The 23836-nt window shown below is 52.4% G+C and overlaps 7 protein-coding genes across 7 annotated transcripts; 1 reads left to right on the top strand and 6 right to left on the bottom strand.

Moving 5' to 3' along the window:
* Nucleotides 1-4413: 4413 nt before the first annotated feature.
* On the bottom strand, nt 4414-5691 carry GCG54_00008081 (D-amino-acid oxidase; the record flags this gene model as incomplete). Its single annotated transcript, XM_045408053.1, has 4 exons — nt 4414-5243; nt 5305-5402; nt 5466-5600; nt 5666-5691. The coding sequence occupies 4 exons, from the start codon at nt 5689-5691 to the stop codon at nt 4414-4416; spliced, it is 1089 nt and encodes a 362-aa protein (XP_045265725.1).
* Nucleotides 5692-6616: 925 nt separating this feature from the next.
* On the bottom strand, nt 6617-8238 carry GCG54_00008082 (uncharacterized protein; the record flags this gene model as incomplete). Its single annotated transcript, XM_045408054.1, has 5 exons — nt 6617-7036; nt 7091-7482; nt 7539-7730; nt 7786-8047; nt 8101-8238. 5 exons carry the CDS (start codon nt 8236-8238, stop codon nt 6617-6619), a joined length of 1404 nt encoding a protein of 467 aa, XP_045265726.1.
* A 1034-nt stretch (nt 8239-9272) lies between these two features.
* On the bottom strand, nt 9273-10550 carry GCG54_00008083 (uncharacterized protein; the record flags this gene model as incomplete). The annotated part of the gene is made up of 2 exons (XM_045408055.1): nt 9273-9958; nt 10013-10550. 2 exons carry the CDS (start codon nt 10548-10550, stop codon nt 9273-9275), a joined length of 1224 nt encoding a protein of 407 aa, XP_045265727.1.
* A 921-nt stretch (nt 10551-11471) lies between these two features.
* Nucleotides 11472-12431, bottom strand: GCG54_00008084 (Inositol monophosphatase 2; the record flags this gene model as incomplete). Its single annotated transcript, XM_045408056.1, has 2 exons — nt 11472-12244; nt 12314-12431. 2 exons carry the CDS (start codon nt 12429-12431, stop codon nt 11472-11474), a joined length of 891 nt encoding a protein of 296 aa, XP_045265728.1.
* Nucleotides 12432-13343: 912 nt separating this feature from the next.
* On the bottom strand, nt 13344-17550 carry GCG54_00008085 (3-phytase A; the record flags this gene model as incomplete). The annotated part of the gene is made up of 4 exons (XM_045408057.1): nt 13344-13919; nt 14019-14155; nt 15987-17278; nt 17330-17550. 4 exons carry the CDS (start codon nt 17548-17550, stop codon nt 13344-13346), a joined length of 2226 nt encoding a protein of 741 aa, XP_045265729.1.
* A 1075-nt stretch (nt 17551-18625) lies between these two features.
* On the bottom strand, nt 18626-21215 carry GCG54_00008086 (Interferon-induced GTP-binding protein Mx2; the record flags this gene model as incomplete). The annotated part of the gene is made up of 6 exons (XM_045408058.1): nt 18626-19321; nt 19378-20272; nt 20328-20424; nt 20604-20733; nt 20793-21047; nt 21105-21215. The coding sequence occupies 6 exons, from the start codon at nt 21213-21215 to the stop codon at nt 18626-18628; spliced, it is 2184 nt and encodes a 727-aa protein (XP_045265730.1).
* A 1385-nt stretch (nt 21216-22600) lies between these two features.
* Nucleotides 22601-23715, top strand: GCG54_00008087 (uncharacterized protein; the record flags this gene model as incomplete). Its single annotated transcript, XM_045408059.1, has 3 exons — nt 22601-22658; nt 22722-22883; nt 23003-23715. 3 exons carry the CDS (start codon nt 22601-22603, stop codon nt 23713-23715), a joined length of 933 nt encoding a protein of 310 aa, XP_045265731.1.
* Nucleotides 23716-23836: the final 121 nt, after the last annotated feature.

A 23836-nucleotide genomic window follows, 5' to 3' on the forward strand; every position in this document is an offset into this window, starting at 1 on the left:
ATGAATTCTTTGCAAACTGAGTCCTATTTCTTAATACTGCTCATTGATACAATCCAGAGCAAGCTCATGACGTGCAGGCGCGCTCTCCCCTCCAAGTACGGGTGAGAGGGGCGTGGGCTTTCCCTCCAGGAGTTACTTTAGAAACGCCCAGCTCCAGCGTTCGCAGTGTCTGGTAATATATCCAAGCAATGCTTAGAAGACTCGATGTTCCATTCACACCCTTTGGCACTTACCGGCGGTCGCCAACAGTCATCAACCGGTCTCATGTTCTGAATGTTCTCGGACCCCAATTTCTTCGAAGGTACTATTGTAGCAGTACAACGCAGCTCACGATCAAGCCCCTGAGTGAGCCCCTGGGACTCCGGCGTCGAGTCCCATGGGATTTAGTTACAAGTAATGTTTTGTTAGCATGGAGGTACGAAGACTTAGGTTAGCTAGATAAGTTTATGAGGTTTAACTGAAATGAGTCACTGAACTAAGGTAGTTCGCGAATATTGGTACATGTGTCGAGACAGCGCAGCAATGATTCAGATACAATGACCAACTGCCAAGTTAGCATCTTGTGAGTTGAGACACTTTTCGCATTATACATAGTAAAAACAACGCATTCCTCAAGAATTCTTGCTGAATATCAATGCCGCTCATTCACGACGATCAGGAAGCTCGATCCTGAACTGTTTGGTATCTCTTTAAACCGACAGCAAAGGTAACATTACATTGAATTTGTCTATTCTCGAGTTCAAGCCAATTTCACACCCCTCCGCTGTCTGGCTTGTGAGACGACGAACGGTTCTCTACAGCTTTGCTTATTCGCCTGATTGGACCGCACAGCCACCAAATTAGATCAACTCTACGCGCCATTTTACTCATACCATCTGCACTCATCAGCACCTCAGAAGAGTTTTCCCACGGTCCCGCGAGGCTTTTCCCGGGTCCCCACCTATATCCGAAATAGTAACGCCGCAAACGATTGGCTTGATTACCAACCACATGATGAGGTATACTACCACCAGAATGCTCCTCGGAAGCATTTCGAAACAGCGTGACAGAAACAAAATGATTATCCCCAATCTTTTAGCACATGAAGATACAATTAGGGACACCAACTCAGTCCACAACTCATATACGCGAGATTTGTGCCATGATTGTAGTACCGCTGGCAGGACTGACGGCAAGAATGAAGAAGCGACGTAGGTGAATATGGTACGAGCACGAACGATTGCAAAGATGCAGGCGATTCCTAATCTTCTGTCCATTGGCAGCGTCGTTTAAGAAAGGGAGCGCCCAGAACGTCTACCACCGGCATTGTCAGTACTTCAACCTAGGATTTCCAGGAGAAATACCGTACTGCTAGGAAACTCAACGGAGTGTACAGAATAGTAACGATGGTGAAAACATAAATGGACTGATTCAGGGACCTGGCGTCGTTCGCTTCCCTCAAGGATGTTGCGTTGAAGATCTAACAGCTATTAGCGAAGTGAAAGCAGCAATACTGTTTTGATTTCTTGCTTACACTGTCTTGGAGACGTGTAAGGCTGTCAACTTGTCGTTTAATTCTCTTGAGAATCTTCTGTGAGCTGTCATCGACCAACTTAGACACCTTTGTCCAGTTCTCGCGGTTGAATGTGTTTTTATCTAGTGGAGATTCGAGCAAAAAGAGATCTTAGAACATATCTTATAGATGATCGAAAGAAACCTTGGACTCAAGAACGCAATCCTCAGCTAACTTTAGAAACTGTGGCATTGCAAAACACTTCTTGAGGCTATCTTACACTGAAAAAAGCAACTTGATCAATGATGTCGAGAACTTGAGTCCAGGAAGTTTCGGCAGTTTGAAACATGAGAATTATCCGTGCCAGAAAGTAGGTAATGCCGTCAAGTGTTCCTTTACAACCTGACCTAAGCCCATGTTTCTCGTAGAATAGCCTGTCTTGTCTTTCGCAAATCTGCTGGTTTTCTGAAAACAGATTCGAGAGGGATAAGTCCCAGCAGTCCGAGATGGAGATATCCGAGGATTCCAAAACGGAGATGTCCAAGAAGTCAGAGAGGAGAACTTCTAAGGCGTCCGAAGCTGCTGCGGAAGGGCGAGGTAGATTGATGGCCAATATGGACCTCTCTTCAACAAACTTTCAAAAGTATTCCCCACAAACTCTGGCAAGCGTTCTGTGGATTCGAATCCCTCCTAAACAGGTATTGTAGAGCAAAGAATTTGAACTCCATGACAAGATCCTTGCCATCTGGTATGACACAAACTATTCTGGGTCTCAAATCACTAAAAGGGGCCTTGATTGGATCCAATGCACAAGCTCTCAAAAGACGAGAAAGTTGTTGTTCTGGCTCTCGGCCTCGTGACTGTTGGTCTGGTGGGTGATTTAATCTCAAGCGGCGGTACCATGTGTGAAGCCCTATTGATAGAAGAACCGACGTTCTAAAACTAACAACCGAGTTCTTCGTAAATAGGTTTTGGTCAGTTCTATGTTAAGCAAAGTCAGAATTAAGTCTAGCAAATTCAGCTCGAACCAACAGATGGCCTCACAAAGACACAAAAACCTTTTCAGGGAGCGAAGAGCCGCCTTAATTCTACATAGGATTTTGTGAGAAAGCAACAACATAATGTACTAACCATAGTTCTTGTATGTATTTAAGAGCAAGACGTAGTAGGAGAAGAGCCAGCTTGTACGTATCGCTGAATTTCGTCCGATACATGTGCTATATATGCTTCAGAGCTGAAGAGTTGGTCACTACACTTCCGGCTGTAGTAAATGCTGACCAATCTACTAGTATCGCGTGAATCGACAACTCATCGTACCATCCTTTATTTGGGCACTCTAAGACAAGAGACTCGAATGATGGTCTCTTGAGTAGTCCCATGTATCCTTCAATCTGGGCTTCCAGGGAGGGGTGGAGCCCCCGCCCCATAGTCATTCTTGCTCGGGTCTGGAGGTGAGTTTGGGCGCTCGGGTTTGAATGATGATGGTTCAATCACTCTTTCCCCCTTTGTGCACGACGAACGTCCCGGAATGGTATCGACCTGGACCGGACTTTCGGTTGACTCGCACACAACACCTTGGAACTGAGTTGATCTGTTGGAACTCATCGCATTTAATTCCTTAAGCAGTGGACTGAAAAAGATTCTTTTCGACCACAGAAATTTGTCGACAGATTCCTGCGGAACTTTTGGGGAGGTGTTGTTAAGATGAGGGTGGGCAACCCATTGCCCGCCCCCGGGTTCCCGTTCCTGAGCTCATCAATTATATAAGTAGACTGAATCGCTGCTGCTTATGGCTTCAAGGTCTCAGCGCCCGATACCTTGCATGAACACTGACTGCAGCTCGGATGGGAACCAATGCAGAGTGCTAGCTGGGTAGCACGAGATAAGCCCACTCGTGATTGCTGCAGGCTGTCTGAGAATTTTCGTAGCGTGATGGGCGCCTGCATATAGCTATCTGTACGGCTTTCAAAAAGGTCGACATGCAGCAATTACGTGATGCTTACACTACTCTTGGCACTACGTCTGACATTGTACACAGGAGAAGCTGGCCTTGTTTGTAACACTTGTTGACTAAACACTGTCATGTACGTAGGAGAGCTAAGGAGACGCAAAATCTGCACTATTGGTGTGAGGAGACCTTGGCAATAGGTGACAAGTCTCTGAGATGCGCCACCCAGCTCTAGGGCCTCATTAACATTTAACGTAGCCCTCATTTCAAACCATAATATGTTGCTCTAGAAATTCAGCCTCACTCAAGACCTTTCAGTCCGTCAGCCTGACCCGAACTTAACGCTTCTCAAGACTCTCCCCTAACAGGACCGGTTTGAGAACCTCAAACGGAGCTAAGGTTATCGTGACTGATAAGCTAGTCTTCATGTACTCCTAGTTTACGTTGGGATTTGGTGGTACTCATCAATGTGTTTTGAATACCATTGAAGTGTACCTCTGATGACGACTTTAGAGTTTACCAGGCTGAGCGCTTGTAAAGATCGGCGATTTTCATTGCCAGAGGAAGTAAGCCTTACCTTTCAGCAAAAGGAAGACATAAGAAAGAGCAATCCGTCCGATAATTCAGTCCAGGTTACGCGCATGCCGTCTTGGCGTGTTGATTAGTACATGATGCTAGTATACCATTGATCTGTGCAAAGCTATTCTTTTCGAAGCTCATTACATTTCTAAACGTGAGCTCAAGATAATCGTTCACATCAGATAAACCTTGTTTGTGTAACAAGCCGCAGGATGATATGAGCGACACGAAGCCCAGTACTTTATAGAAAAGAAGTTCCATGTAGATGAATGCCACACATACAAAGGGCAAATTGCGTTCCGTTGCAATTAATTCTTAAAGTCCTTTGGCATGGCTAACAGCAGGATCATACGCGGGCAACACTTCAATTTTTGTCCACCTAGAGACAATTGTCCTATAACTTTGCTCGCGTATTTTCATTTACCTTATTAACAAGCTCCACAACACCCTCTGCACAGCCGTACGATCCCATGTAACCCCAACCTGAATGGCCGTAATTATGAATTACCCAGGTTTGGTCGTCCAGTTTCTCTTCTTCAAGTCGTAGACCCTCCCTTCTCCATGGACGGAAGCCCACACCATGTCGGACAATGTCCAACCCTGCGATACCTTTTCCGCCGGCAATATCTGGGCACAAGTCCACAATGCGCTGCATGATGCGGAGTGCTGTGTTTGGGTCCGGCTGCGAGTTCCAGTTGCCAATGTCGTATGTGCCGCCCAGGATGGTACCACCGCCAGCTGCTCTCTGCATCGCATAAATCTCCTCTCCGCTACCATCCAATGGGCTCGAGCACATTAATAGCGGAAAGTTCTTTGGCGTCTCGTTGCGTACAACTACAATCTGACCGCGAGACGGAGCCATCGTCGAATCTTCAACGCCTCCAAGCTTCAAGGATCCAAGACCGGTTGCGTTGACAATGATGTTGGCTGTCCTGCCCGTGTGGCTGAGGAACTTTGCCTCGTTGATGTTTCTGAGTTTACCGCGCTTGACCACGACGCCATGCTTTAGACATTGGCCAAGAAGCCAAGGAAGGTAGATGGCTGTGTTTATACAGACCCCCTGATACTGAAATCCAGAGTCATAGCCGGGCGCTAATTCAGAAGAACTGTTATCTCGGAAGTTGTTGAAGATAGACTTGTACCATGGGTTATGCTGGTAGAAATGGTTCGAGAAGCCAGATGCGTCACGCACCATGTCTATGTCTCGGCGAAGGATGTGTGTTGCTGTACCCGAATCATCAGTAACAGCACAATGCGCCGGGATATGCAAAGGTCAGTAACCTACTCTGAAAGTGAATACCTGCCTCAGGGTTCTCCTCGGTTAGCTTCTTGAGTGCCACCCAGGTTCGTCGTTCCCAGCGACTCCCTTCTTCAGTTGACAATCTGAAGAGATAACGGAACCACGTCAGAAAGCGAACCGCTTCGATGAGAAAGGGGTCTGCTCACGGAATGACATTAGCCCCAGCCCAAGGCGAGGCATACTCAGCATCATAGTCGCCAGGCATGTGCTTGCCGACCACGGTTACACTATTGCCCTCCTTTGCCAGCAATAGTGCCGAGGTGAGACCAATCACACCAGCGCTCGAAGACAGTTTTGTCAGTACCCATATGCTTGAGGCTTTGTGTGGGCTGATCTGGACACTTACCCGACGACAACTATGGTATTGGACATTCTCGAAGGAGCCGGTAAATATGATGTTGAATTCGTGCGTATTGCAAAGCCACACTCAGATGCGCGATTGATTTGAATGATGGCGTTCCATAAATGACCGTCCCACGCAGAAGCATATTTCTAGTTTAAGCTACTTTTAGTCACCGATATTAGACAGCTTATCCCATCAACCACGGCCTGTCGTTTCATGGGTCAAATCCGAGCAAGTCAGGCAAGTGGATCCCCGTTATCGACACCCAAGAGAGCCAGATAACAGGGCGTGGAAGGTATTTAACTGTTGTCGCGCAGGCCTTCCTGGTTTGGTATCCGTAGGAGGCTAGCAGAATGCGGGGGATCAAGTGGCATGCAAAGCCCCTGCTTGGTCTACTCCAGCCAAGAGCAGTTGAGCTCCACCCCCGCAAATGGCGGATTTGCGGATTTCCCATTGTGTGACATGATTGAGCGTATTGGGCGTGTTGAGCGTGATTCGCAGCCCTCCATACGACTCTGAAGCTGTGTATGTACAGGAGTTGCATTATCCGCAGGTGGGGAAGTCTCAAAGTTGGGCCAATTGAACAAGAGGGAGTCTTGAATCCTAGCTACACCGTTATCGACATTCCCGAGACAGGTCAGGGCGAGATTAACCGCTTTGGAGCAAACTGGGAAAGGTGCTGAAAGGCATCATCGGCGGAGCTGGCACCGGCTGTCGAAATACCAAGTTTTGTGTGAATTAGACAGCAGGAATGGGAAGGCTTACTGCAAAAAAGAAAAGGTAGTTTTCCACCTGCTTGAAATCGTGTGATAGCTAGGGGATTCAGGCGTCGTGCAATTTACCACATACATCTGATAATGGGGCGAGCTTTTAGTGCCTCTGTGCAAAATTCATTAACACAATGAGAATTGATTCAGGAAGAACACAAGTTGGGAATTAGGAAGCTTATCACTTCTAGCTAGAGTTGGAATTGTCCGCGCACGACCAAGCAGACGAGCCTCCATCAGCTTTGTAAGAATCGATGATGCCCACAACTGCGCCATACGTGCCAGCGATCATCATAAAAGTGCCAGCCACTATTACAAAGACACTCCAAGCAACCATGAGACGCCAGCGTAAAGTAGGGCCCTCCTTACGAGCCCAGTTGTCGAAGAGCCACATGCATCCCATAGGCTGGAATGATAGCAGCGTGCCGAATAGCGCTCCGGAAAGAGAGACGATGCCATTGAAGACGGGAATTGCACTCGCAAGGATGTAGGCCAGGAGACAGACACCAAGGTTGCAGCCTAGCCATGTGGCCCAATGTACAAATGAGTTGGATGCGAGGTGCTTCGAATTGCGCAGAAAGCGGACGAAGAGATATTTGCTCGATACCTTCGAACTTAGTTAGCGGAAACTTCTCTGTCAGAGAGCAGGGGGAAGATTTACATGAGCAAGAAGCACGCCGCTGACAAGCAGTCCAGGGAACGCAATACCATACGAAACCTTCTTAATAGTCACACCGGCAGATCCAAGAGCAGGCGAGGCAACATAAGATCCACAATAGTAGTACACGACGATACCAACAGTCAGGAATATGATGGTAACGACTGTTTGGCAAAGTGCTAATGCCCGGGGATAGAGATGGGGGTCTCTCATCTCAGATACAATGGGAAAGAAGGCACCTGTGCCGGCATACGCAAAAATGAGCGTCGACACGGCCGAGACGGCCTCGGAAAAGCTTGGGTTGCCAAAGAGTCTGTAGTCAGACTCCCAATGGACATCCTTGGGAGCGTTTGGGGGCTGATCTTGGAAGCTCACAGCGATGGTCACGGTTAACACTGTGAAGTCTGTCAGCTAATATGCGAATAGGCGGCCAAACGTGGGACGAACTGACCTGCAGTAATGATGCAAACGACGCCAACTATCGCGAGCCAGGTGATGCGGCCGAGGGTGCGAATGCTCGCCAAGATGAAGATCAGAACAAATGCGACGGCGACGAAGACGGCGGTGCAAGCGCCATGGTCCGAGAGGGCGTTGAGACTGATCGAAAGACTCAACATCGCCGAGCCAGCCGTCATCACGTACTCTTAAGACTGTTAGTCCCAACATTTCGATCGAGACTCATCTATGAAAATACTCACGGCCCATAAAAGCAACAGCGAACAGTTCTTTTCCGATACGACCAAACATCAGCTGCCCGGCGTCATCGACGCCATAAACACTGCGATGGTTGACTTTGAACACTCCCACGATGTAGTTCGACCAAGTGGGGATACCTGCAATGGTGCAGAGTATTATTGCCCCGGGGATCAGTCCCAGTGTGTCGAAGACGGCCGGAAATGACAAGACCCCAAGACCAATCTGAGTCTTCATCATCAAGCATGAAGTTCCAAACCATCCGACCTACGAGTGTGTCAGTAGGCCAAGATACTGAGGAGGGAGAGAATGATGTTTACATCACGGTAATTTGGCCCGTCCTTGGACATATCTCCGAAGACCGCGTCATGTTCTCTGTCTGTCAACGTCTCACCCACGCGCAAATCCTCAGGATTGCCGTGGATGTCGGTCGACGATCCCTTCACGTCTTTCGTCATACTATTAAAAGATTCACGCCAATAGATTTCTAGATTAATGAGTGTCAACACAAGGAACGTAAAGCAACCTGAAGACGTCTCATTATTTCTTTTATAAAGGACCCTTGCCCTCAGTTTACCCGTTTTCGGTACCTGATGCAGCCGGGGTAAGGGAGCTCGTGGAAGACTGCCAGTTTTGTTGTGATAACCAGCTACCCCGGATTTTGAGATAAGTCATGTTGCCGGTGGGCTTGCTTCGCGGTCTCCGCCACTCTCCCGTACTCCGCGCGCTTGTACCCCGCGCGCTTCGCCGCATTTTCAACAGGCGGTAGCCATCAGCGGTGTGTGTATCTCCTCGGGATGTTACATACCATAGCTGGCTTGTCTCATCCTTCCGCGGGGTTGCCACGAGGCGTCCGTCTGGCGACAAAATGACATGGCCTGCTTTGGATTTCAGACCTTATTGGCCGTCGTCACATCCCACATGCCGAGCGGTTTTGTCATACGATGACTGGACTGTTTGATGCAAAAGAGTCCTACGTCAAGAGCGGTGTTGATCAGTAGTCTACAAGTCAAAGTCAGACTGTCCAGCTATGATACTCGCGTTCATCAGCCTATCCATCATACTATTTCACATCCTCCAAGAATCAATGGCAAAGTTCCATCCAATTTGAAAAGCGCGTCAGATTGTCCGCGAGGGCAACAGGGTTCCAACACGGGCGGGGTTGCTGATTTGCTGTTATTATGAGTGACATACAACCGAAGCAACTCGACGTAGAAAAAGAAGGGGGGGCATAAGCCCGTCTGATCTCTGCACACTTTGTATCATTATTCACAGCACTTTCATATAGGAGTGAATTTCCTGTTGTTCTCCCTCGAGTGGTCACAGCAGAGGTGCTGGGTCTGAGTGCAATTAGCTCGAGACGCCCAACCTCCGAATGGTTTTTGAGGAGATATTTACAGCTCTAGAGGCATGAAGCATGATTCCCAGCAGTCTTCTTTTGTCATATTTGTGGCTTTTGTGTGATAGCTTGAACCCTGTTCATGACCCCTTTTCAACTCGTCGTCAGCCCTTCCCGAATCTGATGCTCTTCAATGATCTGCTGCAGCGAGACAGGTCTGATAACCTCCACAGAGAGCCCCAGCTGGCGTATCGCATCACCATGGCACCGAATAAGAGTTGGATCAATCAATGAGCTTTGCACAACAACTTTGCCGTGATGATGCCGGAGGGCGACCGCTTCCAAAGCTTCGGTCACCGTAGACCCCAGAGGAAGCTCTAACGTCCCCCGCACCGTGATGAAGGCCGATTGCCCATCCCGAGCTTTCTGGTAGCGGAACAGCATCGCCACGCCTTGCCTGCCATTCCATAGTTCCATCGTCTCAAGCTTCGGCATCCTCAGTGCAGCACCCGCGGCGTTGCGCAGTATGCTGTTGATGCCTTCGAAGTCCGCATCTCCAGTGAGTGCCCTCGCTGTTAAAGCTAGACGCGTGAGATTTCTCCACTCGAGTAAAAGCTTTTTGCTCGCCCAGAAGAAGCAGCTAGCATTGACATTGTATGAGGCTGAAAGCTCCGTGAGTTGCACACTAGCTCTCGCGAGTTTATGGCTTACAACAGGACTCGGCACCCTGATGGAGGGGCAGGAGGGAGAGCTTTCTGGGTACGCCTCATTGAAGTTTTCGAAAATTGTCAGCTTCGATAGTTTCGTCTTGTGAAGCGAGTCAATGAATTGCTGGGTAACTGTCAGGTTTTGATTAGCGAGCCGAAGTCATATTGTGTTAGCACGACACCAACGTTGATCATTTAGTTGCTGTGACTGGCTCCATTCTCTCCAAGGCTCGTAGCAAAGCTCCTTCATGTTGGGGAAGCGCGTGAGCATGTTTGTGAGGGTGGCTGGCCACCATTGTCGGCGGGTTTGCTGGCGGAGGAGCACGACCGTGACCAAGCTCTGGAAAGCATACACTATCAGATTATCATCGGCTGGGTTTTCGCCGAAAACGTCCACGTCCTCGTCCTCGCCCTCTTCGTTGCCATCTTCCTCGACCTCTAGTGGGCACTTGTGACAATGGTAACGCTCCAGTTCCACGCGAAACCATATGTAACGGATGAGACTTCTCTTGCGGAAGAAAATAGCAGTAGAGTTAGGATCGAACAGGCACGATGGCGTTAGGCTGATCTCGGCAAAAATAAGCGGTTCGAAGAAGGAATGCCATTCTCGCGAAATAGTCGCAAGCTGGCTGTACTTAGCGCCGTGGGGACCCGACAGAATGCTGAGCACCTCATTCCGGAGTTCGGGAGGAAGACGAGCCCAGGAGCTATTGGCGTTGGACATCTCGACGATAGCGACGGCGACCGACGACGTTGCAATTTGCCTACGTAGCAAATAGCGAAATGAAGAAAAGTGTAGGATGGGCTTCGTCTTTGCCACTCAAAGATGGTACTTTACGCCCTGTTGCCGCAAGAATTCATCTGCTGTGGGCTATGACTGAAAATGTCCTTGGTGATGCCCTAGGTCATAACAACCTTGAGGTACATCGTAGGAAGTGGCCATCTTCTTCGTCAGTGGATCATATCACATGTCAAGTATTCAGGCCATGAGGCTATTTCCAAATAACCTTCCATCTCCCCTGCAAAACACAGACATCCTCGTCTGCCCTTCATAATCGTACTTGAATAAAGTAAAGTTTGAGACCTGCGGGTACTGAGTCGCCTACCACTGTATTTTAGGTCCTGCCGAGGTTTGCTGAAGGTAGAATATGATATCGAGAACCACATAAGCCATCTGATCTCTGCATGAGGATTGAAGCGGGGGACTTCATGCAGCTCTCGCCATAGATCTTGTGTTCATCTGAAAGCTCAGGTTCAACCTGCAGACATATGGGACGAACAGTCTCCAACCTGTTGAGCATGAATATGAAGTGGGATGTTGTGTTTGCTTGGTATTGCTTTTAGATTGCGCCCAATCGCGTCAGGTCTACGACGTTTGACAAGCGCCAATACGACAGCATGTCTGGGTCAAGATGATCGCGATCTAGTTCGTCTATCAACAGTTGCCTCTCTATTCCAGTGTCCATCCGCTGCGACCACCTCGTGTCTATAGAGGTCCACGCCTATGAATCTTTTCATAAAATTGTTCTGAAATGCAAAATGTGCATATTTCCCTTCTCCCCTCACATCAGCACTCGAAAAATTGACCAAGCGGACATCGAGACAGCCTCCTTTTCGATCATCACCCTCCTGACACGCCGAACCTTCAAATAGAGTAATCCAACTTTCCGTCCCCAAGAACACCCCAAAATTCCTCAACAAGCTCCTTCTGCCCGCTCGGCGCCCCCCTGACGGCGAGGTAGACCCTCTCATCGACAGCAGGCTCCCACACACCCGGGTTTCCACCGGCCATGATGCCCCCCGCCTCGTTCAGAATACACCACCCGGCGCAGACATCCCACGCCCAGCACCCGCCCTCCCAGTACGCATCCAGCTGCCCTGCCGCAACGGCCGCGAGGTTCAGCGCCGCGGACCCCAGCGCGCGCATGGAGTGCACCATCGCGCCGCCGCTCTCCTTCGTGGCCGCGAGCTTCTTGAACGTCTCCGCCTTGAGCTCGAAGTTGGGACCGTCGCGCGTGGACCCCCACTCGCACGCGAGCAGCGCGCTGTCGAGGCCGCGGAGGGGCACCGGGGACTTGGCGAGGGGCAGGCGCTGCTGGGCGCCGCCCGCGCGGCGCATGAAGGCGCCCTTGCCCTTGACGGCGGTGTACCACAGGTCCTGGAAGGGGTTGTAGATGACGCCGACGACGGGGACGTGGGCGACGGCGAGGCCGAGGGAGATGCAGGCGTCCGGGAAGGAGTGGACGAAGTTGGTGGTGCCGTCGATGGGGTCGACGACGAAGGTGGGCTCGGGGCCGAGGCGGGTGCCCTTTGTGTAGGTTTCTTCGCCCATGAAGGAGATGTTGGGGTATGTCGTTTGGAGGCGGGTCGAGACCATCTTCTCGACGGCTTGGTCTGTTTCGGTGACGATGTCGACGGCTGGGAGGGGTCAGTTAGCTGGGATTCGGAGCTTGCGTGATAATGCTGCGGGATGAGAGGCGAGCTCACAGTTGAGCTTGGTTCCTTGATCGATGGAGGACGGGTTCGCGGCCATGATCATCTTGCCCGCCTCGCTGGCGATGTCGACCAGGGTGTCGTGGATCTCTTGGAGATTGAGGTCCGCCATCTTCGCTGCTTATGTCTGTAGCTCCTGAACACGAATGATTCCAATTGCGCCGGTTCGTCTTCGTCTTCGTGGGCGTGTGCCTGGTGAGGAGGATTGTCTCTGTCGATCACTGTTTTTTTGGAGTCTACCTTAAGGCGAGCTTTGGAGGGGCAGAGGGGGAGGGGAACGGAATGATGGCGGGGTTTGGAGAATGAGGTCACAGCTTGGGGGGACTGTGGGGAACTGCCAACGGGCGGCTCTCACCCTTCCTTCAATGTCAACCCCGGCACGGTTGTCAGGTCAGGCTCTTCTCGGGAGGGTCTTGGCGGGTTCGGATCAGGCGGGCGGGCAGGGACCCGGAGAGACGTCGACCAATCGCCGCCTGCGGAAGGAGCATGCGACGGAGGTTCACATCAGGCGACGGGAAAGGAAAAGCTGTGGTTGTCCCCAATGTTCAGAGAGAATTCCGTTACATTGCGGCAGTAAGGTATCCACAGATTGGGTGCCCGGTGGGATGCCGGGAGCGGCATGTCCGGCGTTCGTACTCTTCCGGAGAGACACTACGCAGGGAGATCAATGGCGGGCTAGTTTGTCGATCACGGCTTATTGTAAAATTTTATTGCTCTCGCAGAGAATAAGCTCGATGAAAAAAAGAACGAAAAGACCCAACGCCGTGGGTTCCGGGAAAACAATATTGCACATCCCATTCGTGACATGTCCGGTGCCCTGCCCGTCCTTCTGGCCCGCTTTCCTTACATCATATCTCCGTAGGATTGCCCAAAGGCAAGCCGACCTCCCATTCCGCTCGATCATCCTCCTCCGTTATGACTCGGCTGTAATCGTTCTGTTTTGTCGGGCCCTTCTAGAGACCGCCATTTCTACTTGTATCCATCGCCTGACTTGCGGCGGCGCATCTTGTTGGTCGCAGTCTTCTTATACGTTCTCTCTGAAAATGGACCTCCGTTCTGTTGGGCTCTCGCCGTTCTCCTTGGGCTGTTGCTGCGGCGCAGTATCGACCATTGGCCGCGGGCTTACGCCGCGGAGGCTGATGTTGCTTGGCTCCGCGTCGTCGTCGAAAGGATTCCTGCCTCCCTTGGGTACAGTGAGGTCGTCACCGGGTCGGCTGAGGCTGCGACCCCTCGCGGGCTCATCATGAACGTTGGGGGTAGCGGCCATGTTCATGTTGTAGCTGTCGCCTCCGCCAGCGCCGCCCCGGTAGCCAAGCTCCTGCTCTTCATAATTGCCGTAGGGTCCGTAGGTCTCTGCCTCGTGGCCGACGCGAGTATCCCAAGCCTCATCGGGGTCGAGGGGTCCGAAACCTCGACGGGGTGCACCGGCCGAGGGCTGCTCGTAGGCGCCAGCGGCGGATCGGTTGTTGCGGTTCTTGAAGCCGGTGATCTTGTCGTTGAACCAGCCGACGATGCCGCTGGGCGCAGGGCGCGGGGGTCCGTAAGCTGGTGGTTCGGATTTTCGGAATGGTATGTACGAAGAAAGCGAGGGCGGCGGAAGCTATCGACGAGAGATTAGCAGGGAAAGATTAAAGCAGTGCGGCCATTGACTCTGCTTCAGAGCAAGGAACGGCGATGCGAAGAGGAAGGCTTGACTTACGCCCAGTCTGCGGGCGCGCAGCTGAGTGAAGATGACCCAACCGACTCCAGCGACAAGCAGTAGCACCAGGATGGCGATGACGATGCCTCCAGCGGCGTTCACCATGGCTGCAATTGAGATGCGACGGACGTCGTCGTCTTGAGTAGGGTTATCGGCAGGAAGTCCTCAATGATGTGTGGTTGGAAGTCTCCGGTGTGCGATGGAAATCCGGCTCATGGGACAAGGTGGTCGTGGGTGGTCAGCGGCAATGGTGTTCGTCGCAGTCGCAATTGTCGCCGGAGCTGTGGCTGTGTGTGCGGGAGAGCGACGGGACGGATAATGGAGGAAAAGCGCGCGCGAGGGCTCGAGGAACCTGGAAAGGCACGAGTACGGCGCAGGCAAGGCAGAGAAGCGGAACAGAAAAAAAGTAAGATGAGTTGGTAAAGAACGCAAAGCCCGGCGAAACCTTGTTTGACAGACAGGTGAGGCGGTGCGCAAGGCCAGGTCAGCACCCAAGCTTGAGTCGGTGTTTCCTTGCTTGTAGGTGACGGAACTCAGCTGCCAGTTGGGTGGTGAGTGAAAAGGCAACCTAGACGGTGGTGGTGGTGGTGGTACGAAGACAGACGGGATAGGCAGGATGACGAGACGATGGAGGAGGAGCAGCAGCAAGGCAAGCTCGGGCAGGCTGCATCTGCAAGTTGGTGGAGGATGCGCAAATAGCGTCGTCGGGTGCCTTTTGGGTGCGAGGCAGCTGCCAATTACAGCGATGCCCGGTTTCTCTAGCTCCGCGCGCTCCGTCAGCGTTGCTGCATGGAAGTCGGACTTGCTGCTGCTGCTGCTTCGAGTCCACTTCAGCTAGGTAGGTTCTCTGTGTCTGCCTGTCTTCTGGGGGCCATGCCATGGGCATTTAGGCTTAGGCTCCCCCGAATCAGGCGTGCCGCACCCGACCTCCACTCCCACAGAGCTTGGCCAACAGCTTGTTGCTTTTTCAGTGGATTACTAAGGCCGCAAGTGGTTCAGTCGTTTCTTCCGTCGTTCCCCTCCATCTTTCTGGGGTTTCCTCCCCGTCAGGCTGGTGCTGGTGCGCTTTGGTGGTGAAGTGGTGCCCAATCATGTCATGGCCGTCACTGACAACGAACGGCACCGCGCGCGGGCGGGTGCTAAGACGGCGCACATTCCATCCAAGGCCCCGACGGAGCGCATTCATTGTCGAGGGCCACGAGGTCCAGGTCCGGCAGCAGTGTCCCGGGACACCGGTTCTGCCTGGCCGGGACGCACACAGCGTTGGTGAGGACCTCTACATACCTTACCTAGCATGTAGGTACCTACTCTCCCACAATGACGTGCGTACCTTACCTGGGCCCGCCCGCCCGTTCGTTCTTCGAGGGCTTCCGTGCCCGCCGCACCTTGGTCCGCTTGCCCCCGTCCAAAATGTTTTGGCCAGCCGGGAAACGAAACCAGCTTTGAACCCCTGCTCGCTGCCTATCGCTCCATTTTACCAAGTGTACGATGCACGTAGCATGGCTTTGTCCCTATTCATAGCGACTCCCCCTTGCAGTTGAGACAACTATTCAACCACTTCCCCAATCCATCCCCCTGAACGGACTCTCACGCACATCATGATGCTGCATTTTTGGTAGCTGCGCTTTGGACTGCGGGTTGGGTAATTGTGACAACTGTCAGATACGGCCTTGGCTTCACGCTTCGCACGCTAGTTGTTCGCCCTCTGACTTTTTGCTGGAAACAATTGCCCCCAAGCTTGCGCAACCCGCTGCTGCAGAGAGAGATCGGACCCCTGTCACTGAAACCTAGCGCTCCCAATCAAACACTTGACACTGACAACTCGGCACCTCTATTGCGGCACTTGGCTTGGCGATCGTATCCTCTTCTCTATTGTGGCTGATTAATAGTCTACCTGTTCTCCTTTCCTCTAGACAGGAGTGCCCAAAATGCAACCAAGGAAGCCTATTCTTGGGTATCACACGAAACATTGGTCCCAGAGTCCGCCGCTCTTCGCGAACGTCTGGCTGTTGACAAAAGCGTCCAGCTTGCATCGTCCCAGCTCGTCTGCACCGCAACCGTTGAGCGGCACCACTCTGTCGTTGACCAGGATCCGAACCAGCTCCTCGTCCGATCCGCACTTCATCTTTTCAACGTACATGCGTGCTGCAAAAGGCACCGTCCAGCTGGCCGTGAAGCCCTTTGCATCCTGCACCGAAGTCCGCTTCGTCTTGTCCAGCGGCGCCGTCGAGTTGTAGAGCCCGAGCGCTCCGTAGATGCTCATCATGTCGTTGTCGTGACTGAAGTCGGCGTAGAGCACCTTGTCGAGCGGGAACGACACGGGGTCGGCGTCGAGAGTCGAGTTGGTCGACGTGTGATCCACGACGGGCTGCTTGGTCAATCGCGCGAGCAGCTCGTTGGTGAAGCCGACACCCTGCGTCGGACCCATAGGGTTGCCCGCGTTGAAGCCGTAGTACTTGCCCAGAGTCTCGTAGTACTCGAGGTCCTTCCACTCGTCCAACGTGAAGAGGTCGCAGAACTGAGACTGTGTGCCGTTAACCACAGTGTTGAATGGGCACAGCTGCATGAAGCTGACAGCGTCCTCGGATGTGAAGTTGACACCAGGCAGGTTCGTGTTCAGACGGCTCACAATGGGGGCTGTGAATGTGTTGCGCCAGTCAACCTGAGCGTCATCACCGACCTTGGAGAAGTTGCCTGACTCGAACGCCGTGCAGAGACTGTGGTCCAACGTGTTGTTGAAGCCCTCCTGTTCAGGGATGACCATGATCTGTGAGTTGATTCCTCCATCAGGTCCGTTGTGACCATCTTGGATCTTGGCTCCGAAGAAGCCAGAAGTCCAGTTGAGACCAGACTCAACGACGCGGTTCTGGCCCGATGATCTTATGAACGGGTCCGCGCTGGCGGCCAAGGACTGGTAGCGTTTGTAGAAGGCCTCTCCCGACTCGACAAGCTCGCGCTGGCCGAAAGGAGTGAGCTCATCAGCACCGAGAGTGTACTGGTAGTCCTTGATGAACTCAAAGCCCTTTCCGTACTGAGTGGCGGTTTGGTGGATGCGGTCGACGAGTGCCTTGTAGGTGGCCGTCTTGCCGGAGGTGGGGTCCCGAGCGCCGTGTCGGTGAAGCACCTGCGCGAAGGTGATCGTGCATCCGTCGGGGGTGGCGGCGCTGATCTCGGACGGCACCGAGAAGAAGGGAGAGTACTGGCCCCAGAACTGAGAGACCTCACCAGTGGCGTTGTCCGGCTTCTGGCCGCTGACAAGGCTGCTATCGCGTTAGGATGCTTTTCGACTCTTTGATGAGATATGAACTTACCTGAAGCCAGCGACCAAGGTGAGCAGAGCGGCGAAAGACATGGCTCCCAGGATGAGCAAGGCAAGTGTAGGCTTCGGTTGACGCCGGTAGGGTTCGTACTCCGTCTCGGTGCCTGCTCTGTCCTCGTCCTCCGGGATGGAGCTGTACTTATGTGTCTTGCCCACGAAGAGGCCCCTCACGGACTTGTAGGCCGAAGTGGCGGCATCGGAGAGTCGACCCATCGCGGCAAATAGAAGGCAGGTGCCAGGAGGAGAAAGATGGAAATTAGAGTGCCTGGGTGGTTCCCCAGGTCAGTGAGCTTGCGTACAACGTAGGGTCCGCCCGCTGCAGCATCCCTGTTCCCCTCGTTCGGGGGTTCTTTTTGGGCGTATGCGAGTGAGGTGTGATGCAAGGTGGGTAGAGAGGCTAACGGGCTAAGAAGCGAAGTTGTCTCGTGTGTCTGGTTTTCCGCCGGTTGAAGGGGGTTTCCCAAGGTGCGGAAGGTGGATTGGAAACAAACGGCAGTTGCGCGGTGCTTTTCAGGGGATATATTCTGGGAGAACCCCTGGTTTTTTTTCCTCAAGCCATGCAGAAAAACAGACGGGAGTGTTTGCTGATGAAGGACGGCGGCTGTGCGACGTTTCCTTAGCGATGTCGAGTTTCAACCTTCAACGGGCACTTAAGCACAGCTGGATGCCACCGGTTGGCGGTCGGAGCGTCTTCGGGGGCTGGCGGGGGAAGGTGGGAGGTCGGGCGGACATTAGACCCAAACGTGGACAGGCACGGCGTGTCTTTGGGGCAGTCACGTGGGTCGACGCGACGTTGGAATTGGAACAAGCTTCGCGATCGCCTTCCCTGCAGCTCCCCCCCCCCTAAGGCCCCCTGTAGTTCCACCTCCGAAATACCTCACAGCGGCTCTTCCCTTCTTCATGCCGAACAACCCGTGCCAAGTGCCGCTGATAGGTCGCGACCGGGGCCCGGATGGACGATGGACGACTGATTCGACGCGCGCCATCCCGGAAGTTGACTCAGGATCTTTTGCTGTCGATTCAGAGAGCACGTGCGATTCTAGGATTGACCTACACTATCGAAACTCTCATACGCACTGGGTCCGGACCTGATCTACGAACTATGTTGGGATTACTGACTGGAGAGTCACAGTAATAGAGAGGGCATATCAGGTTGCGGAAAAGTTGAGTTTGTGCGGCAACTGACTTTGCTTCAATTGTCCCACAATGATATCCGATCTGCGAAATATTTCTACCAGCGAACGACAGTCATAGTGCTTCCTAGGCCTCCTCCATCGCGCGACGAGTCTCAAGTGCGCAAGATCTTCTTTCCATCCTGGAACAGCTTGATGTCATTCTTCAGCATTTCGCGAAGGCTCTTGCTGACGGCATCTTCACCCGCTACCATGTCCAACTGTTCATTCGTCATGCCAAATATGCGATTGGGACACAAGACCCCAAGGGGGCCGTCCTCGGAGCCGAGAAGAAAGTAGTCCACGACTTGGGTGCAAGTCATATCCGAAAACCGAGCGCTAGCGATGTCATAGTAACTTCTCAGGACATCGTGGATGGTGCAGCAAGTCTCGTTGAGACCCTCGGCCTCAGTTGTCTCTCGCTTCAGGTCCTTCCACATGACGCACTCGAGGGACTCTTCTCCATTCTGCACAGTAATCTTCGAGTCCTCATACTTGCTCGCCGATCTCATCGTCTTGACCTGGTTGAGGGCTCTGTCGAAGGCGGGATTGTAAGTGATGGATCGTCCCTCCCGCTCCACGTGGATCAGCAACTTCGCCTGATCCATGGCAACCTGGTACCGCTTCACGAGTTCATCCAAAATAGAGCACCAGAGTGCGTCGCGGACCTGAGAGTCTACACACGCCTCCTTCACCACGCTGTAGATGAAGTGGTGAACGATGAGAATCATGTTGCTCACATGAGCCAGAGTCGTGGCCTCCCACTTGGTGGATTGCTCTTTGAAGGCAGTGGGCAGCATGTGACTGCTGAACTGCAAAGCTGTCAGCTGGTTCACTTTAAAAGAAAATCAACACTTCATGTACTTACGGTGCCCAGCTCGTAGCCCCGAGAGGTCAGATACAACTGCTCGAGATGCTTCATGATGCCACTGTTTCCAGGTTTGGCGCATTTGCAAGCCTCCGTCAGCACCCCATCGAGTTCACCAGATTCGTCAGGAGGGATCGAGAATGAGAGAGGGTAAAGGTCGTTCCTGCTCGCGTCATCGTCATCGTCAGACTTCTCCGATGACTCGTCCGAGTCGTCGCCTTCGACTTTGCTCGCAGCAGGATCAGCAAACTGCCGAGTGTGGGCGTTCTGAAAGAACATTTTGGAGAACGCTGTGTTGGCCTCTCGGACTCGTGTGGCCAGCCTCAGGTCGGGGCGCTTGTCGAAGAGCGGGTCTCCGGTGTAGTAGGCGTTCAGACCGAAGTTCTTGAGTTCAACGAAACGGCTCACAATCTCGCCGAGGAACCGTCTCTGTTCATCTGCGGTGCTTCTGGGTTGACCAAGAGCCGCGAGCTGTTTCTTCGCATCTGCAAGGCGCTCGTTGATGTCACGCCTAACCTTGGGAAACTCGCTCTTGGTTCTGTCCATTAGCAACTCCCGCAGGCGGCTACGAAGTGCGGGGACACCAAGCCGGGACTTGTCAAGCCTGCACCAAGGTTCTTCGTCGAAGAAGAATTTCTCTTCAAAGTCACGCTCATCCTTACTTGACGAAGTGTCGTCAGCACCGCGGTTCTTGACAACGTAGTAGCCCAGCTGAATGTCGCGCCGCTTGCCTCTAATGAGGTCCATGGCCGCCTCTCGAGTGGCGTTTTCTCTGACGAGATCCGGCTTCGTTAATACGCCCAGGGTACGCTTGCCCTCGGGGTCTGCTTCGGCAGCATAGGTGAGAATAGTCTGCGTAGCAACATCCACATTGCAAGGGATCACGGCAAGGATGCTGTTGATGTTAGCCAGTACCATTGCGGTATAGGGAAACACGTGATAGTACTCACATGGTCCTGGAATCCTTGATATAATCCTTCACCATGGATTTGACAAGAGCAACATCTCTGGACGTGGAGAAGCCCTCCTGGACGTTCTCAAAGATGCCTTTGAACAAGTTAGTTGATGGCAGTACCAATGAGAATCAGGACCTTGCAACGTCACAAATATGTCGAAAAAAAATCAACAGCAAGGGAAGTCGGGCCAAGGGCCCAAATAGTGAAGGCAACAAACAGAGACATGGGTAAACGCGAAACAAGGGACCAGACCACGCAGTCCTCACTTACCCGGGACGTCGATAATCGTAAGATGCTCCTCGTCTGGGCCACAAATCTCGACACGAAGGATATCCTTGCTGAAGGCATCGCCCTCAGAGGAACCATCGGTGGTTGACTTCAATCCCATGACAGTAGAGGCCTAGTGGGAAAAACAAATTTTAGCAAATACTCAATATCCAATGCTCTCCTTCAACTCACCATCTGGAGAACCTCCGCAAACTGTCCTCCCCTGAGGTCTTGAAGCACATGTCTGAAGGACTTGGCGAGCTCAGCCTTCTGAGTGGTGGCATCGAAGGGATGAATGGTCACGACGATGCTAGTTGTCGGTTCTCGACGACAAACAATCTCGGTGGCGTGGCGGGTGCAGAGTCCGACTGATCGAGGGAAGTAGTATCCGGTCAAGCTCTCGAGAACACTCGACTTTCCGGAGGACTGGTCTCCAACGACGACAAGCTGAGAGAAGAGATAACGCGTCAGATGGTGACCAATTCGTTTGATCGGGGCTCATACCTGTGGAAGAGGAACCTGCTTGGAAATTCCCAGCTCTCTGAGCTTGTCGATCTTGTCCAAGAGATGGCGATTGCCCAAGCTCGTCTGGGGAGTCGACTGAACGGGAGCCATGGTGATGCTTCAACGATGAGATGTGGACTTGGGTTGACTGAGCAAAGCTTAGGTGCGATGAAGTCGAAGAGGAAGATGGGATGGAGGAACACGCCAGGAAATAAGAGAATGACATGCTAGCAGATTTTACTTGCTAGAGGCCCGTCAAGTTGCGTTTTACTGCATGTCTGCCTCCTGTCTTTCATCGGATCATGTCCGATGCCGCAGCCTGCTTTGAATGCAGGCGCGCGTGTGGTAACAAACAAAGCCTGCTTTTAGAAGTGCCCCATCCTTGTCTACGTCGGTTGAGGTAATCAAGCATAAGGCATCAAGCACAAATTTTGGCTTAGGGTTTCAGTTGGAAGGATGGCCTAGAACTGATTTCTTTCCACGTCACGATGCAGATGCTCCCTCATCAATCTTTCTTGATGTACCAGCAAGGCTCATCCTAAGATGCATGGGTCCTGAATCAGGAAAGAGATCCAAACGCCTCACCGCAATGAGGACAAACGGTTCGCGAGACCCGGGCCGGGGACACTAAGGCAGGAAGCGACATCATCGCCCTAGGACATCGGCAGACCAAAGGATCAGCAAAGAAAGAGGAGAGAAAAAAGAAATCCGTGGTTCGAGTTGCGTAGCTTCATGACGCAGTGGCAGGCGAGGAAGGGCAGTATAAAGGCAGGCCTCGAGAGGATCATACATATTTGGGTTTGATCACGTTGAACAATGTATGCTGGATGTACAAGTTCAAGGTTTACCTATTGATTGAGATTTTTAAAACAAAAAAAAAAGGACTTGAATCACAAAAGGTTCGATTCGAACCCCAACAAGCTGGATTATTGTGTATTATCCAGGGCGCTTGCACTGCTGCTGACCTGACCACTGGACCAATTGGCCCCGCTCGCTGTTGACAACAACCAGGCGGAACTTCAACAAATAGTCTGCCGCAGTGGAAAGGCAGGAAGGAATCTTTGAAGGGTCGAAGTTTCCAAAACACGCAGATTTCCGTTGGTGCTGCGGTAGGAGGATCCGCCAAGGACAGGATTGAGCTACGCCGTTTGCAAACCTACTCCTCAGACGTCCGCTGGAAATTGCCATAATCCAGGTGACCTTCGTTCCATTTTATGAAGCTTTTTGGATTTGCGGCGCAGGTATATTGATATTCGGGAACCATATGTCCAGTCCGAAGACATGTCGTCGGATTTGAGCCGAGAGGCACGAAAATTGTTAGTGCATGCCACCTAAACCCACCACACCAACTCACAACCTGACACCTTCATCTCACTCTCATCATCACTGAAGTCTCAAATAAAACGGCTACATGCTGAAATATTTTGCTCGAATTGAGCCCGGTTCTATCAAACTTCCCTGGATTTCTCACACGATCTTCACAATCCTTAGCGGTCATGGCTGTTAAAGCCCTCATCTCCACTCTGGAGGATGAAATCCTTGATCCTGAAGAAGGTACATCTTGACGATGATTGCCAATACATATCCTGAAGATTTTAAGCTTACCAGCACACTTAGAAACCTTCTTCCTATTCTCTCACGATATCCCCTCCTCAAACCTGGGCTTTATCGACCCCAAAGCGACGACGCTATCGCTTACCTTGGCGGACCGGGACTTCACCATCCACCAATCTCCCACAGTTCTTTCATCAACCCGGGCAGGCGGCACGACCGGCGCTGGTAAGTTGATCTCATACAACAACTGTTTTTTCAATCAATAAATACCAAGAGAACTCCCATCTCACTCCTCATAAAAACCATCAAATCTGGCATAACGTGCTAACATACCCTCTCAATAGTCCTCTGGAAAATCACCCCCCTCTTCGCAACCTACCTCTCCTCCCCAACGTCCCCCTTCAACTCCATCTTCACACCCACCTCCACAGTCCTAGAACTAGGCTGCGGCATCTCCCCCTTGACAGCCCTCCTCCTCGCCCCCAGAATATCCCGCTACATCCTCACAGACCAGCCCTACGTCTCGCGCATGATCCACCAGAACCTCGAGGCGAATCCCCTCCCATCCTCCTCCGCCGCTTCAAAACCCTCCTCCCGTCGGAAAAAGACCACTTCTACTGCCACCTCAACATTCCCAGGCCCTGGAAGCATACAATTCACGGCCCTGGATTGGGAACTCGACACCCCGACACCCTCCCTCACAGGCTCACCCGCGACCCGCTCCTTCGACGCCGTCGTGTGCTGCGACTGCATCTACAACGAGGCCCTGGTCGACCCTCTCGTCTCCACGACCGCCGACCTCGCTCGGCTCCGCCTGCGCGTCCAGGAAGAGGAAGAGGAAACCGACGCGGAGGAGGCGGAGCGGTCCGAGCCGTGCGTTTGCATAGTGGCCCAGCAGCTACGTAGCCCCGACGTGTTTGAGGAATGGGCCAAGAGCTTTCATAAGCAGTTCCGCATGTGGAGGGTCCCGGACGAGTTGTTGCCCGAGGGGTTGAGGATCGAGTCTGGGTTCGTGGTTCACGTGGGTATCTTGCGAGAGTCAAAGTTTGAACTTTGATATGATGCCTTAGATGCATCTCACGATATTTTGAGTGATGAGATTGGTGTTGGAACGGCGCAAAAGCTCAGTCTTGCGAAAAGCTGTGTTGTGCTGCACATCTACCCTACATCGATATAGA

The sequence above is a fragment of the Colletotrichum gloeosporioides genome (genome assembly GCF_011800055.1).
Source record: "Colletotrichum gloeosporioides strain Lc1 chromosome Unknown consensus_35, whole genome shotgun sequence".
NCBI classification, from domain to species: domain Eukaryota; kingdom Fungi; phylum Ascomycota; class Sordariomycetes; order Glomerellales; family Glomerellaceae; genus Colletotrichum; species Colletotrichum gloeosporioides.